General features: G+C 39.3%; 1 protein-coding gene across 1 annotated transcript in view; it reads right to left on the bottom strand.

Moving 5' to 3' along the window:
* The window catches only part of ANKDD1B (ankyrin repeat and death domain containing 1B), a 43012-nt gene extending 27951 nt beyond the window's left edge, over nt 1–15061 (bottom strand). Inside the window, exons 1-5 of the mRNA XM_006913152.2 lie at nt 14872–15061; nt 8961–9064; nt 6342–6440; nt 2231–2329; nt 2022–2126 (exon numbers count right to left, since the gene is read on the bottom strand). Coding sequence (XP_006913214.1) covers nt 2022–2126; nt 2231–2329; nt 6342–6440; nt 8961–9064; nt 14872–15061 — 597 coding nt within the window. The remainder of the gene's footprint in view (nt 1–2021; nt 2127–2230; nt 2330–6341; nt 6441–8960; nt 9065–14871) is intronic.
* Nucleotides 15062–15554: the final 493 nt, after the last annotated feature.

The raw sequence follows: 15554 nt of genomic DNA, 5'->3' as shown, positions 1-15554 counted from the left end.
TAGAAACTTCCTATATGGATTCCTTTACAGAAACGGAAGTCCCCATACATCTGCAGCCAAAACCAACCTAACACTGTACCACCAAACTTTTGTAAATATTCAACAAGTATATGAATGGTCTCTGAGACTATTCCTTTCTGTGCCCCCTCTCTTAGTCTGAGTACTTATTTTTGACCACTAGATGGAAGTTTACATGTAGATTCAAAATATTTAGACTATTATACCTGTAACTTCTCCTGACTGCTCTAATCTCTCTCCCCTGGAGAGGCCACATGATTTCCATAGCTATAGAATTAGGAGAAATTCAAAATATTTTCCAGTGTTCTTCATCTCTCTAATCCCCACCCAAAATCTCCAGGCCTAGTTAAATCCTTTTTATTAATAAAGACCTCTACCCAGTAAGGCTTTCCTTGTTAGCTTTTGGAGTTCTCTCCTGGCTAACTAGAGGATTTTACTAACCCTGGGCAGGTAAACAGGCTCTCAGTCACTTCCTGTTGATAAGAAACTAGGCAAGAAGGCCTGTTGTGAAGGTGGAGCAGGCTTTTCTATCAAATATGCTTCATGAGCTCCACGATACTTTTAAGCAAATAATAATGGAAAACCCAGCGATGAATTAACAGACCCTGAGCTCCTGGTCCCAGTTCCTACTGGCTTTTGCCAATGTCCCTGACCCCACTCACAGATCTCAGAAAAAGAGTAGACTCTGTCTTTTGCATTAATTAATCCAAGTTTCTTATAGTATTTTAAGTATACTCACAGATCTTTTTCTCCCTAGACAACCTAGTGGACTCATTATTTGCTCATTCCTTATATGTCTATGAACCTATCTTAATTTTACGGTCTTTCAGCTGGACATGTGGCTTTGCACAATATCCTGCCAGGGCTGCTCAGCCTTTTCCCCAACAGAAAGCGAGTGAAGAAGGAAGAGGGGTGAGACGGGGCAAACCCAGACAAACCCAGTGGAAAAGATGATGGACAAGAAGGCTGCTGGCCAGCAGAAGCTCCAGAAGTGGGGAAGGGTCCCTACAAACCTACTTTGATATTTAAGCCTCTTCAGCCTGAAGTGAATATTAATGATTAACTTCTAGAGAGACTTTTATGGAAAATAATGTTCTAGAGGCACAGTGAAAAAGGCAGTCCTGTTCAAAATAACACTTTAATTCCACAGAGAATACTATACTATGAAGAAAAGCCTAGAAGGGGATATTGCAAAGAAGATAGCCTCGCACATGGGCAATGCCCACTGTCATCGAAGAAGGGAGACAGAACAGTGCAGTGCGGTGACTGGAGTCAGCCAGACCTGAACTCAAATCCCCGCTCTGTCAATTTCTAGTTTGGGGACTTTGGATCAGGTATTTAGCCTCTCTGAGTCTCAACTTCCTTACTCTTTAAAAATAAGCAAAATATTTCCTTCTTTATATGATTATTATGAGGATTAAAAGGATAGTTCACTCACTCAGCAATAATTTATTAAGCATCCATATGTGCCAGGCCTTAGCCTCTCACTGAAATAATGTATGTAAGTAACTTTCCTGGGTACCTAGCCCACTAATAGATACTCAATAAATGGTAGCTGTTATTATTATATATATCCTTATGAAAAGAAAAGGAATATTGACAAATATGGTAAAATTGCATTATATACTGTGGCTCATTACTGCATAGCCTTGGGGCAAATACATTCCAAAAGGCCAGGTATAACAGAGTAAAATGAAGTCACCCATTCTGAATACCAAACAGGGTAGATACTATCCACACCCTGGCCAGTATGAGAGAGTAGAGAGGGAAGAAGAAATTCGGTGGCTTCTTTACTACTTCCTGCCTTCCCCAAATGCAGGTGCCAGGCCTACCACCAACACCTACACTTCCTTTTTGCTTTATGGTCTGCCAGGGTGATGGAGGAGCTAACTACAGGGCCAGGTTTGTCTGTGCTGGCTGCTTTAGAAATTCTAGAAGGGACAGGAACAAAGTGAAATTTGGTGGAGGTGTATTCAAGACCTGTCGTACCACAGCAAACACACCTCATCTGGCTGGTCCAGGTCCTTCAGGTGCAGATCTTGAATGAGGTACTCCACAATGCGTACATTATTGCTCTGAGCTGCAAAGTGGAGGGCATTCATTCCATCCTGAAGAGAGCCAAGGTGGAGGAGATGACTATACAGTAATGTCAGGACCTCCCCCTACTGCACTGTGAGGGGAGAGCTTATGTCCAGGTGACTTACATACTTACCTGATTCTTTGCTCTTCGGTCTGCTCCAGCTTTAACCAGCATGAGCATGATCTCGAGGCTTCCAGACCAGGCTGCAAGGTGAATTACTGTCAAGCCATGCTGTCCCAAGAAGAGAGAATAAAAGAATCCATCACTTGAATGAGCCACAACACATGATCTCAATTCACCAAAAGCCAAGTTAATATTCAACTGTTGATAATTAAGAAATAGGGAGAGAATTTCACATACAGCAGAAATGATGTTTTAATTCTATGGAGAAGATAAATATATTTAATAAATAGTTCAGGCACAAGTGGTTCTCCATCTGGAAGAAAATAAAAGTAATTCCTATATCATCTCACACACACATATACACACACACACAAAAGCAAATAAACAATAAATATATTAGAAGAAACTCTAGACTATAATGTACAGTGTCTTAACCCAGGAGTTATAAAAGCAAAGACTGATGATAAACAAAGTCAATAAACAAATGATACATTCTTTAAATGTTTCTTGATAAAGATTAAATGATTACTTTCTCTAATATATGAAGCACTCTTACAAACCAACAAGAAAAAGGCAATTAAATCTATTGAAAAATGAACCAAAACAGGTTCTCATTTAAAAGTATTAGTAGAAATGAAACCATTAGAGTTTAAACGATCTAGTAATATCTATTAAAATTTTAATACAACCAGCAATCCCAATCCAGGGAATCTATCCCATAAAAATAAATTTTAGGAACTGATGTTATGTAAATGAGGATATTAAATGTAACCCTTAAAACTGGGAGCAAGGTAAATGTCCATCGATATAGGAATGCAGAACAAATTAGGGAACACTCATACCACATCATGCGACCATTAAAAATCATGAATTAGAGTTATAACAATTGACTTGGAGAGGTTTCCATGAGGTAGCTGTTAAATTTAGAAAATAAGATACGAATAAAATATAATATAATCTCATTTATTTTATAAAAACTCGTGTGTGTGTGTGTGTGTGTGTGTACAGTCAGCTTTCCATATCCACTGGCTCCCCATCCATGGATTCAACCAACCATAAATTGAAAATATTTGGGAAAAAATGTTACACTGTTGCTGATGTGTACTATATAGTTAGGCCTACATAGTCTATTTAAGTCTATTACAATTCCAGTATAAAAAAAATATTTACCAATTTCTGCACACTTTTTTCCCCAAGGAACAATAAAGTACAATGACAAGTTGAGGTTCTTCAAGAAATGCACCCTAAACACAGTTCCACCCCTGAATTTAGCCTTCCCTACAAATAAATGCTCTATATTCAGTAACGCTAAATCCAATTTCACATATGATCAAAAAAGAGGCCAAAGATATTTGGGACAGAGTATAAATCACGTTTTTGATAGGAGCTCAAAGTTTTCCTAAGACGTCATTCCTAATTCCAAAGCTGCCAACACTTAAAGATTTCAAACACTGATCATAAAATCCAAAAGCCAGGAATTCAGGATGCAAACAACCTGAATCCCTGAAACCATAAATTCCGATTGCAACCGTCGTTCCTCAGAGGCAAAGAATCACTCCTCACAGATATCAATTCCCCCACAAGAACCGTCATAAAACTAAGTCTTCTGATATCAAACTGACATGCCTGAGACATTTTATGAGCACATGTCATGGATTATACTCACAGTTTGTACATGATGCTTTATAAAGTGTAAAATGACCACCGTCACTGATAACCTGTCCTCATTACATCTGGTCATAGGTGAGAAGGTCAATAACTTCTTTTGGGGGATTCTTGCATTTGAGGAGTTTTCCAGAAATAAGAAACTCTGAGCATCACGGGAACTTCTTCTTAGATCCTTTGTTCACATCTGGAGGAATAGCCTCCATTTACTTAGTCGTCTTCTTCCCAAGACTTGCGGATGCCGCCCACTTTGAACCTGGAGTCCTCAGTGTCTGGGCCATGCATCTGATCCTTAGCATGCAGTGCCCTGAATGGCACACATCTGCTACAGCCCCAGTTCTTGCTCTCCCAATAGACCATAGGCCCCTCAAAGCAGGGACTGTAGCTCATGCCAGTGCTTCCCAACACAATCACCTGGAGATCTTGTTAAATTGCAGACTCTGACTCAAGAGGTCGAGGGAAGGCCTGAGAGTCTGCATTTCTAATAAGCTCCCAGGTAATGCCAGTGCTTCTGGTCCCAGAACCACACTTTGAAAGAGCAAGAACTTATATTTAGTTGAATCCCCAGTAGCTGGCATTGAGACTTACCCACGATAGACACTGAATAAATACTGATGGCAAAGGGGTTCAATTGTTCGCTCTTTGCAAGTAGATGTTAGAACTTATAAGACAGATCTGCCAAGTCAAACTCAGGGCTCATCATTCAGATGAAGAAGTGCCGGGTCTAACCAAACAAAGCATTGCTTGAATTATAAAAATCATTTTGTTAGTTATGGACTAATGCTACTGTAAATACTTAAATTAGTTATTGAAATATTTCACTTAGTGAAACTATCAAAGCATAGTATAGAAATATCTCAGAAATTACTAAATTTTTCACCTGAAAGCATTTCAATCTCACAAGGCAGGTTATAAGAAGTGGATTCCAAATGCGAAAGGCCTCAAAGAAAACAAATTGGTAAAACGTTTCGGGAATAACTGACTTGCATTCTAACATAAGCCAGTAGTATATTTAATATATTAGAAACATGGCAATCCTCAGATATGCTGTTTAAAAGAAAAGATGTTATTGTACCTGGGCAATGGATAGATATATGGTTGTTTATTGTACAATTCTTTCTACTTTTACGAAATGTTAAAGATTTGGGGTTTTGGTCCTTGTTAAGATGGAGTAAGTCACTAGACCCTGTCTCTCTCACCAAATGAGACTAAAATCTCTGGACAGAATGCATGGAGCAGCTATTTGAGAATTCTAAGAAGTAAACAGTAGCAGGTAGATTGGGAGAAGAAAACCAGAACTCAAAATATAAGCAATCAGGGGTTCCTGTCCTTTTTGTTTTGTTTTGTATTTTCCTTCCATACCGTCCCACTTGGACCCATAGCAGCTCAAATACAGAAGTGTACCCTGGGCGAAACAAAGAAAAATTTTCATCATTATCAGGTCCAGGCCATGTCCATGGTTACCAACAAAACCAACAAAATGACCAATTGGTTTGAACTGACTTTATTCATTTATCTTCCAAAGACTTACTACACACATACTAAACCCAAGCCCTGTAAGACATGAAGGTAAAGAATGCTGAGCCTCACCCTCCAAAGAGTCAGTTTCGAGAGAAATCAGAATAGCTCTGTGGGAATCTTCTGAACAGTTTAACTTTAAGAACCATGGTTCACTGAATTTACTAACAACCAAGGCTTTCATCTTTTTCTGTAACTGGAGATGAAAAACATGTTGGATTTCTCCTTTCCAAGTGGTTTCCTTGTGCCACTTGGAAAGGAGAAATGAAGTTGGGAGAAGTAGGTGGAAAATCCTTAAGGTGGGTTTTGCTATCTAGACAAACAAATCGGCTGATTTGTGGCTAATGGCATGGTCTCTGAATCACTTAAGCAGATTCAAATCCTGCCTCAATCCTTCTTAGATGTAATTTTTGGGGCAAGATATTTAACCTCTTTGTGTATGAGGCTCCTCATTTGTAAATTGGGTATTAAAGTATTACTTTTCTTATAAGGTTGAGAGGGCTAAATATTAAAATCTTGAGACAGGTGCCTATGTGTTTAATAAGCCCTACTATGTGTATAATAAGCCTTATTTATTTACCAGGAGTTCACAGGGCAAGTCAAGATTTAACGCCCCTGAGGCCAGTTAGCTTCTGTCTTCTGTGTCCTAAATTATACTCTGGGCAACCATCTTATTCTTACAAATACGTGCTACTGGCCATAAGGTCAATATGGGAAAATAAATAGAAGCCTAGGTCCTATAGGTAATGAGCAAATGAGTTAGTCACCAAATACAAAGAGCATATAAACTATATATTATCTAAAGAGATCTTTCCAAAATGAACCATGCCTCTGGAAATAATTTGTGTGTACGTAAAGAAAAGATAACCAAAGTGACCAGATTTCCTTACACATTGGTTCTGTTCCAATTCATTCTGTAAAAGGAAGATGAGCTTACCTTATCAGCAACATCCACCCTGGCCTTGTGATTAAGTAAGAAATCCACTGCAGACAAATGATTTGCCCCCACTGCAAAATGCAGGGCTGTGCGGTTCATCTGAGGAAACATAATTTGTGTTTTCAGTTATCTGATTAGTATTTAGCCTTTTAAGGATCCCTATTTCTTGAATGACCATGATTTTCTATCAGGTGTTTGTATTTTTATTATTTACTTGTTCTTTTTGCCTTAGAAAGTAGTGAGAATTGTATTCGGCATAATCGTGCCTCATTTGTTATTAGATAATAACAGAATTTGGCAGTCTAGTGGAGAATATGCCTCAAGCTGATATCCATTGCCTAACCTATCATTGTTGGTAACAATATAATGGATTTCAATTAGAGAGTAAAAGTTGTATTTTCCGTCATAAGCGATCATTAATAATAGTAAATGTTTTCTGGTTAGAATATATTGATAATGCATAACAAAAATTTTCCTAGATATTTAATACATACATGGTTTTTCTTCTGTAATTTTTTGGACTGTAAATTTTACTGAAGCAAATAAACAAATTGTTTCTGAAAAGAAAGGAGGGAGGGAGGAGAAAGAAAGAGACACAGAGGAAGAAAGCTATGACTATCTTTTGCTTCAAAGGAAAGCCACATGGTGCTTCTGAGATGTCCAGAAACAGTCTGTGTTTCAGACGATGGATATTTTGCCTGTAAGTAAAACACATGTCATATTTCCCATATTCTAGACACTTTTTTGCTTCCAAAGAAGGTGACTGGGGATGGATTTACTGTCCTTTGTTCCACATAAATAATTTATCACAAAAATATGAGAACTGTTTAAATTAAACATCTGATTTCTTTGGTAGCTAAACTGGTTATAAACTAAGTTTGACAAAACATTAGTTATCTTGGTATTGTCTACAATCTAGAGCTATGTTCTAGTATGTTAAATTTGGGCTTATACAATCCCCTCACAACTTTATTTGTGAATAAAAATGCAAACCAAAACAGCATCCAAGATAATTCAACTAAACCACTTACATTTTTTTTCATTTCTATCATCACAGATTTTAAGGAACTCTACAGGTAACTATGTCAATGATTTGCTGTAAACAGGCCTAAAAGAGATGCCATTAGAAAATGTAATATAATTCATCTGGAGTTTATAATAATTTGCCACACTGACAAGTAAGTTAAAGTAGTCTAGGTTGTAGTATCTCTCCAAGTACTTTAATATAAAAATGTGGTTTAAGATACCAGAAAATTGTATGTGAAAAAATTTTAAATGGTTATATAAGTATTTTGAAGAATCTAAAGAATCTATCTTCTGCTACTTGGAAAAATGATTACTGCTTTACTTATTCAACAATTAATCTAGATATTATCTTCAAAGATCCTTGCCTATTTTTTTCTCTCCTTTCCTTCCTTGATTCCTTTTCTTTCCCTTTTTTTTTTTTTTTGCTCCTAAAATTGTTGTGCTGCAAAATTTGCTCTTTTTCTACTCTTTCTAGGCTGTCTGTAAACAATGAACAATATATACACCCATAACACATCAGAGACAGACATATGCATGCACACAACATACACGTAGACACATAAATTCCCACATACTCATAAACACACACCCCATCACATACACACATGTACAACTGCTAAACATCCTTCTACTGCATTTGACGCATGACTTCAGTTTCTATGACCTCACTGCTTGGGACAAATTCAAGTTTCATGGAACTTGAAGTTTCTACTCTTTAGGGAACCCATTTTAAAGCCAGAGTCAGAAAACTTCACTGATGTAGTTAAAATTTCTTTTTCAGATTTTACAAAATCATTTAACCATGGGACTACATTGCTAGAACCCTCTGAGTTCCTTGGAAGGGGCCTGTACAAGTAGGGGCCCTAAAGCTTCTATTTCATTTAGCGTTAAATCTACCTCTACCTTCCTGACCTTGAACCACTCTACAAATTGTCCTAGGCAACTGATATAGCCCCATTCATTTTAATAAACCTGCTTTGCAGAGCTGGCAGGAAATCTGCATAAAACCAAATAGTAGCAAATTCCTATTCTGGCAGTAGACTTCTTCCCTAAACCCAAGCACTTGAAGAAGAAGTAAGAGCCAAGTTTCAGAAAGGGCCCCACTGCCCAGCATGAAGATGTACCATATTTCAAAAGCAATAAAATGAAAATCCATACACTCCTTTAGATTTTAAATTTGGAAGAACCAACCACAAAGGACATATCACTAAAGAGAAATCAACCCAGATTGTGTAGCAAAAGATGCTCTGCCTTTCTAGAATGCATGAGGCCAAAGTGATCTACAGGCTATAATCCACAATGAAATCCAGGCTGATAGCCTTGACAGTTGCCTTTACTGCCCATACACAGACTTTGTACAGATGTGCATAAAGACTCTGTGCATGTCCCTTCTGATCAGATAAAACACCCAGAGCCTGTTTTTCAGCGCTCGATTTACCTTTAGCATAAACACTCTAGAATTACCAACGAAGAAGATCTCTCACATTTCATCCAACACCGTCGTCATTTTTAAATTTTATTATATTTCAGTCGATCTGTGTAAACCCAAGCCACCCTTAGAGTGGTCGCTGTCACTTTGTGGCTTCTACTCACATTGTTCACAGCATTAATGTTAACCTTCTTTTCAAACAGCTTCTCCATAAGATCCAAATGATTGCTTTTAGCAGCATCATGGAAGTTTCTCTCATTTGGCAGTACTGAAAGAAAGCAAGCAAGCATGACCGAGGGAATTAAAGGAAGAAGAGAAAGCAAACCTCATTTGGTAAACCTTTTAACTCCAAAAACTTGAAACAACAGCCTTGAGCCTTTCTCGAACTTAGCGTTAATAGTTTATAAAGCTGTAGTGTTAAGGTTCCACTTTCTCTTTGCTCTACAAGTGTTTTCACACTCTCAAAAATATTCCTAGTCCCAAAGAAAACATTATTTCTGAGGACCACCCTGAAGTCAGCAATGTAGTATCTGGCTCAAGGAGGTCAGAGGGTGGCCAGGAACTTCCCAGGGGATGTTTGTAAAATGTTTGTACAAGATTAGATAGGGAGGAGCCCAAACACTCCATACAGAGATAAAATTGTTTTCTGCAGAACCCGGTGCAGATGCCAGGCCTGCAGCACATCATATAAACATATATACAAAGGCTAGAAGGGATGAACATGTTTTATTCTCATTTACATGAAAGGAGATAAAAGTAGATTCACACCTACTGCAAACATTATGTATCATATATATATATATGTGTGTATATATATATATACATACACACACACACACACACACATATATATATACACACACACACACACACACATATATATATACACACACACACACACACACATATATATATACACACACACACACACACACATATATATATACACACACACACACACACACACACATACATTCATACGGCATGTTTTATCAACTAGCATAGAGAAGATTCCAGGATTTACTGGGGTGTTTTTTTTTTGGGGGGGGGTCATGTAGAGGAGCTGGAAGGCTCTCAGGGGACAGCCTCAACATTAGGGGATAAGGTCAAAACTAGAATGATGTGAAATCAGCAATAGACCATTTCCAAAAAGACATGACCCTAAGAGAGGTTTTGTAGATATGGTGCCAAGTAGTTTCTTTAGTATCTGCCAAAGACTCTTTAGAGCACCAAGTCCAGTCAGTCAAAGACAAGGGAGTATCTTCATGGGTGATACACGCATTTATTCTTTCTACCACCTGGATCTTTCTCTTCCTTTCTACCCCTCCTCTTGTTACCACTCTGTGACTTAAACATCCATGGAGATGATTAATCCAATACCTTCGTCTCTCAGTTCCCTAACTCCCTTGCCTCTAATAATTTTTTCCTCTACCTAACCTCAGCCACCAACTTTAGGGTCATCCTCAAAAACGACACTATTTCTGGCTTCTCCAAGAATCTCATTCTCTGAACATCATCTCTCATCCAGTCAGCTCACCTCCTCAAGTTCTGCCAGTCTGGAAATTCTGCAACCTTATCAAGTTCTCCAAGACACTGCTCTCACCATCTTTTCATACCATTCATCTCTTATGTCCTTACTTCCCTACTTACCCAGTTTAGATCCCACAGTTCATCTTTGAAATCACTTCCATGCAAACACCTTTACCTCCCTCACCGTTCTCTTATCAGACTAGTTGGTCAGAATCCTAATTCTGAAGTTAAACTCTCCCGTTTTCACACCTGAATAACTAATTGGTACTGGTGGAAAACACACAACCATGCTGTGGTAGACGCTGCTGGTGTTCATCAATATCTGGTTCTTCCCTCCTATCTGAACATATGGATAAGCACATATTCCAGTCTAGATGCGGTTAGGTGAGGTATGGCCTGACAGCAGAAGTGATGGTGTGTCACTACAGAGCTGACCAATGAAAAGCCCCTGTGTTACCCTCCAGGTCTCTCTCCTTAAGTCTTCTCAATCCTGGAAGCCAAGTGTTTATATGTAGGGATATTATGACTGAATTGTATCCCTTCAAAATTCATGTTTTGAAGTAAGTTCTAACCTCCTGTACCTCAAATTGTGACTATATTTGGAGACAGGTTATTCAAAGAGGTAATTAAGTTAAAATTAGGTCATTAGAATGGGCCCTAATCCAATATGGTGTCTTTATTAGAGAGAAATTTGGATATAGACAAAACAGAAGAAGACTATGTGAAGACAGAGGGAAAGAAGACATCTACAAGCCAAGGAGAGAGGCCTTGGAAGAAACTAACCCTACTGACACCTTGATCTTGGACTTCTAGCCTCAAGAACTGTGAGATAAATTTTTGTTATTTAAGCCACCCAGTCTGTGGTAGCTGGTTATGGGAGCCCTGACCAACTAATAGAAGTCATAAGACGGCGGCGCCTCCATTACTATGGTATTGGAAGACAATTCTCCATGAGTCTCTTGCATTTCTGCAAACCTTACAAGCAGAAGCACTGACTGCCTTTGTTCTGGACTATCTTTTAAGGTTATATATGTAGTGAATTGCACTGGAAGAAAGAGATAATGTCTTCCTCTGGAGCAAGGTACAGCCTGAAAGATAGTGAGAGTGAGGCATGCTTCCTGTCCATTACAAAAGATTTAGATTTCCTAAGTCAGGGTTCTCCTGGAACACAACCCGCTGCATGTACAGGTATCACTTTTATAATATTTGGCACTTTCTGCATCTCCCTGGGGCCTGAAAAACACTGACACAAATGCTAACACTGGATATTGCTACTATTGTGAGTAATAAAATGCTTTGTATTTGATCCAGAAGTGTCTTCTGCCAGCATCTATGATACCATAGTAGGCTAACCTATTAGTTTGTAAGGAGAGGAAAATCTCAGCCCCTTTACAGTTGTTGACATGTGGTGTCTTGAGAGACTAGGTAAAACAGAGGCTCTCATCACCCCATGTAAGACATGTTACGTGAGCAAAAAGTAGATCTTTACTATATCCAGTCACTCAGATTTAGAGGTCACTGTTGCTGCAGGAAAAGCTAGCTTATCCTGACTAACACACATACTAACGTGCTACACATAACTAACAAAGGCCTCAATTCTTACCCACTAATCTCAAGGACCTGAGCACAGCATTCCCACTGTATTTCCCTAGTCTTCCATTCTCCAAAATTTCATGCCTCTTTCTTTCTCTTCGAATATCTTAACCTACTAATTGAGCTACGTGTCCATCATCTAATTCTCAGTTTATAACATTGCACAGAGAAAGTAGAAGCAATCAGATAGGAATTCCCACATCTTCCCACCAAAAAGTCTATCTTCCTACCTACCTTTATACCTACACTCTCTGCTTTTATTACTGTTACAATCAAAGAAGCATCCCTACCCACGGCCATCCCCTCCACTTGAGCTCTGGATCCCATCCTTTCTCATCTTTTCAATTAGTTCATATATCCATTTCCTAGAAAATTATCTCCTTTCTCCTCTGCATCATTTAATCATTCACTCCAAAATATACAGAGATGCTAAAATACCTCCAATGTAAAGAAAGAAAACTTCTCCATTAATTTCACATTCTTTTCCAACTGCCACTTCACTTCTCAAACTCCTGTCATCCCCAAACTTATAAGTGTTCTGGAATTGTTGGCTCCACTTTTTCTCATAGTCTCATCCAACCTATGCTAATAGTGTTCCTATTACTGCTCTTGTCAGGGTCAAGATCAAGATTTGCCAAAATCCAGTCATCGCTTCTCTGTCATGTGCATTGAACTTATTGCAGATTTGACATGGATGATAACACTCTCCTTGTACATGTTTTTCTCCAGGTTTCTGTTAGACCACCTGTGCTTTCCAGTCTCTTTTATTGGCTCTTCTCTGCTTGATCTCCAAATGCTGGAGCACTGTAGGGTTTTTATAAAATTAACACCCTGATGGGAGTAGGCATTATTACCCGCATCTTACAGATGAAACTGAGACTTTAAGTCAAACCACTTGCTCATATCTTAAAAATAATAAATGATAGAATTGTCCCAGACAGCCTGAATCCAAATCCCAAGCTTTCAATCACTTCATATGTCCAGGGTGTCAGCAGGAGAGTGGACTGCTGAAGTGGAGATCCAAACTGCCCACTCTGTCATATGCTTTAGCTAATGCATTCTGCCAGTGAGGCTGGACTTTTCTCAGCTCCCTCTCCTGACCCCGGCTCCTTGCCCCAACTGAAAGGAAGTTCTAGTTCCAGATCTTTGTCCCTCTTCAGTATGTCCCAGGAAAAATCAAAACCTTTCTATCCCAAACACAGAAGGGAACTTTTCCTCAACCTGGTAAAGGGCATCTACAAAAAACTGACAGCTAACATCATGCTTATTCATAAAAGTCTGAACATTTTCTTTGCCCCTAAGATCAAGAACAGAGATCTATTCTTACTCCTCTTTTTAAACGTTGTGCTAAAAGTCCTAGCCAGTGGAATAAAACAGTAAAAGTAAATAAGAAGGCATAAATATTGGCGAGAAATCAAATTGTCTCTAGTCTAGCTGTAGGCAACTTGATTGTGTCCATATAAAATCCAAAGGAATGTACAAAAGAGCTCTAGAACTAACTAATAAGTGAGTTTGGCAAGGTTGCAGGACACAAAGTCGACACATAAAAATTAATCTTTCTATAAACTGGCAGTCAATAAATGGAAGCCAAAATGTGAAAATCAATAATATTTGCAATAGGTTTAAAATTTTTTAAAGTATAAACCCAACAAAACATGTACAGTTTCTCTATACCAAAAAGGTACTAAATGCTGATGAAAGAAATCAAAGAATATCTAAATGAAAAGATATGTTATGTCCATGGATAGGAAGACTTAAGATAATAAAGATGTCACTTCTCCCTGAACTGATCTATAGATTTAATGCCAGATGGGTATTTTGTAGCTATAGACAAGATAATTCCAAAATTTATATGGAGAGGCAAAGGAACTAGAATAGCCACAACAATTTTGAAAACGGAGAATAAAGTTGGAGGAGTCACACTGCTTAATTTTATTACAAATCTACAATAATCACAGCATGATATTGACAAAGAGACACATAGATCAATGGAATAAAATACAAGTCTAGAAATAAACCCTCGCAAATATGGCCTATTGGTTTTTGACAAAGATTTGAAGGCCCTGTCGGTGAAGAAAGGATAATCATTTCAATAAGTGGTATTTGAACAATTGGACATCCAAATGAAAAAAAAAATATGAACCTTGATGTAAACATCATACCTCATACAAAAATTATAAAACATTTGGAAGAAAACACAGGAGAAAATTTTTATAAGCTGGGGTTAGGCAAAGGATTCTTACACATGACAGCAAAGCAGACTGTAAAAGAAAACAATGATAAACTAGACTTCATAAAAAGTTAAAACTTTGCTCTGTGAAAAGCACTATTAAGAATAAAAAGACAAGCTACAGACTGGAGGAATATATTTGTAAATCACATAAAAGACTTCAAAGGACCAAAGAGGAACATTCTCAACTTTCGAAAACTTAGACAGCGTGCCTCAGTTTACGCTATAAATATATTCCCCAGTCATAGGTAATCTGTTCCATGCTTAAAAACTTAAGTGCAGAAAGATTAAGCGACTTTTTTATAGTCACACAAATCAGTGCATGAGTCAGGATGTAGGCGATAACAACACATAATATTCTTTCCTTATTTGCAAAAGAGTTTAATCATTTCTATAAAAAATCCTCTCCCTTAAGTTAGAAGAGTAACTTAACTTTCCTTTCACCCACAGTATAGGTTTAACCTGAAATAAAGCAACCTGAGAAAGGTGAACCGAAACTTAGTTGGAGTTGATAGTTGAGAGCCAGCCCACGCGGCGCGGTGGCGAGGGCGTGCTCGGGGTCCGCAGGGTCGAGCCCTGGCGCCAGCCGCCGTCCCCCGGCCCCTCGGCGCCCTGAGGCGCGGACCCGCACCTTCTCTGGGCGAATGCCCTCGGCGCGGCCCGCCCCACCGCCTGCCCCGCACCGCCACTGCCTGATTTTCCCACCTCGTCCCGAGACTCACGGAGCTCGTGTCCGGCCGCCGCCTCCTCCTCTGGAGGCCCCTCCTGCTTCGGCATCCCTGACAGACCCTTCCAGCGCCTGCCCGCCGCGGCCCCCACTTCTTCTCGAAGCCCCTTCGCGGCCGCCGCAGCCCCGAACAGCAGCCCTCTCACTGCCGCCCTGCGACCCGGGGTGCGCCCAGCGGGGTCCATGTCCACCCGCGGGGGCTCAGAGCCGGAGTCGGCCCCGGCGGGAGCGCTCGCTGTGTCCGGCGGTCCTCTGGCCAGCTTACCCAGCTCGGCCGGCCTGGGAGGTCCGCCCTCAGGTGTGGCGGGCGAGGTGATATCGTTGGGTTTTACCTGGAGGAAACTCCCAGCTCACACTTCAGTGGTTCTCCGAACAGTTTTGATAACTGTCGAGGTTGGATTTATAACACTAAAGGAACTTCGATATTAAATCGTTTCTACATGGGCTTCCATAATTTTCTTGTGAATAAAGTAGGACTCAATTTCTTCTCTGAAGGTGTAAACTTTGGCCGCCCATTTTAATGCAGTGGTAATCTGTTGGACTCATCTAGGGTGTTATTTCTTTCTTGGTAGTTTATAAAATAATTGATGAAATACAGTAATCTATTCTGGGCAATCATAATCATAATCTAATAATATGGAAGAAAAGTATTGAAGGACAACCAGGATCTCTGTTCTG

Source organism: Pteropus alecto, unplaced genomic scaffold (genome assembly GCF_000325575.1).
Source record: "Pteropus alecto unplaced genomic scaffold, ASM32557v1 scaffold20, whole genome shotgun sequence".
Classification (NCBI taxonomy): Eukaryota; Metazoa; Chordata; class Mammalia; order Chiroptera; family Pteropodidae; genus Pteropus; species Pteropus alecto.
Note: the sequence above shows the minus strand (reverse complement) of the source record. Positions and strands in the feature narration are given on the sequence as shown.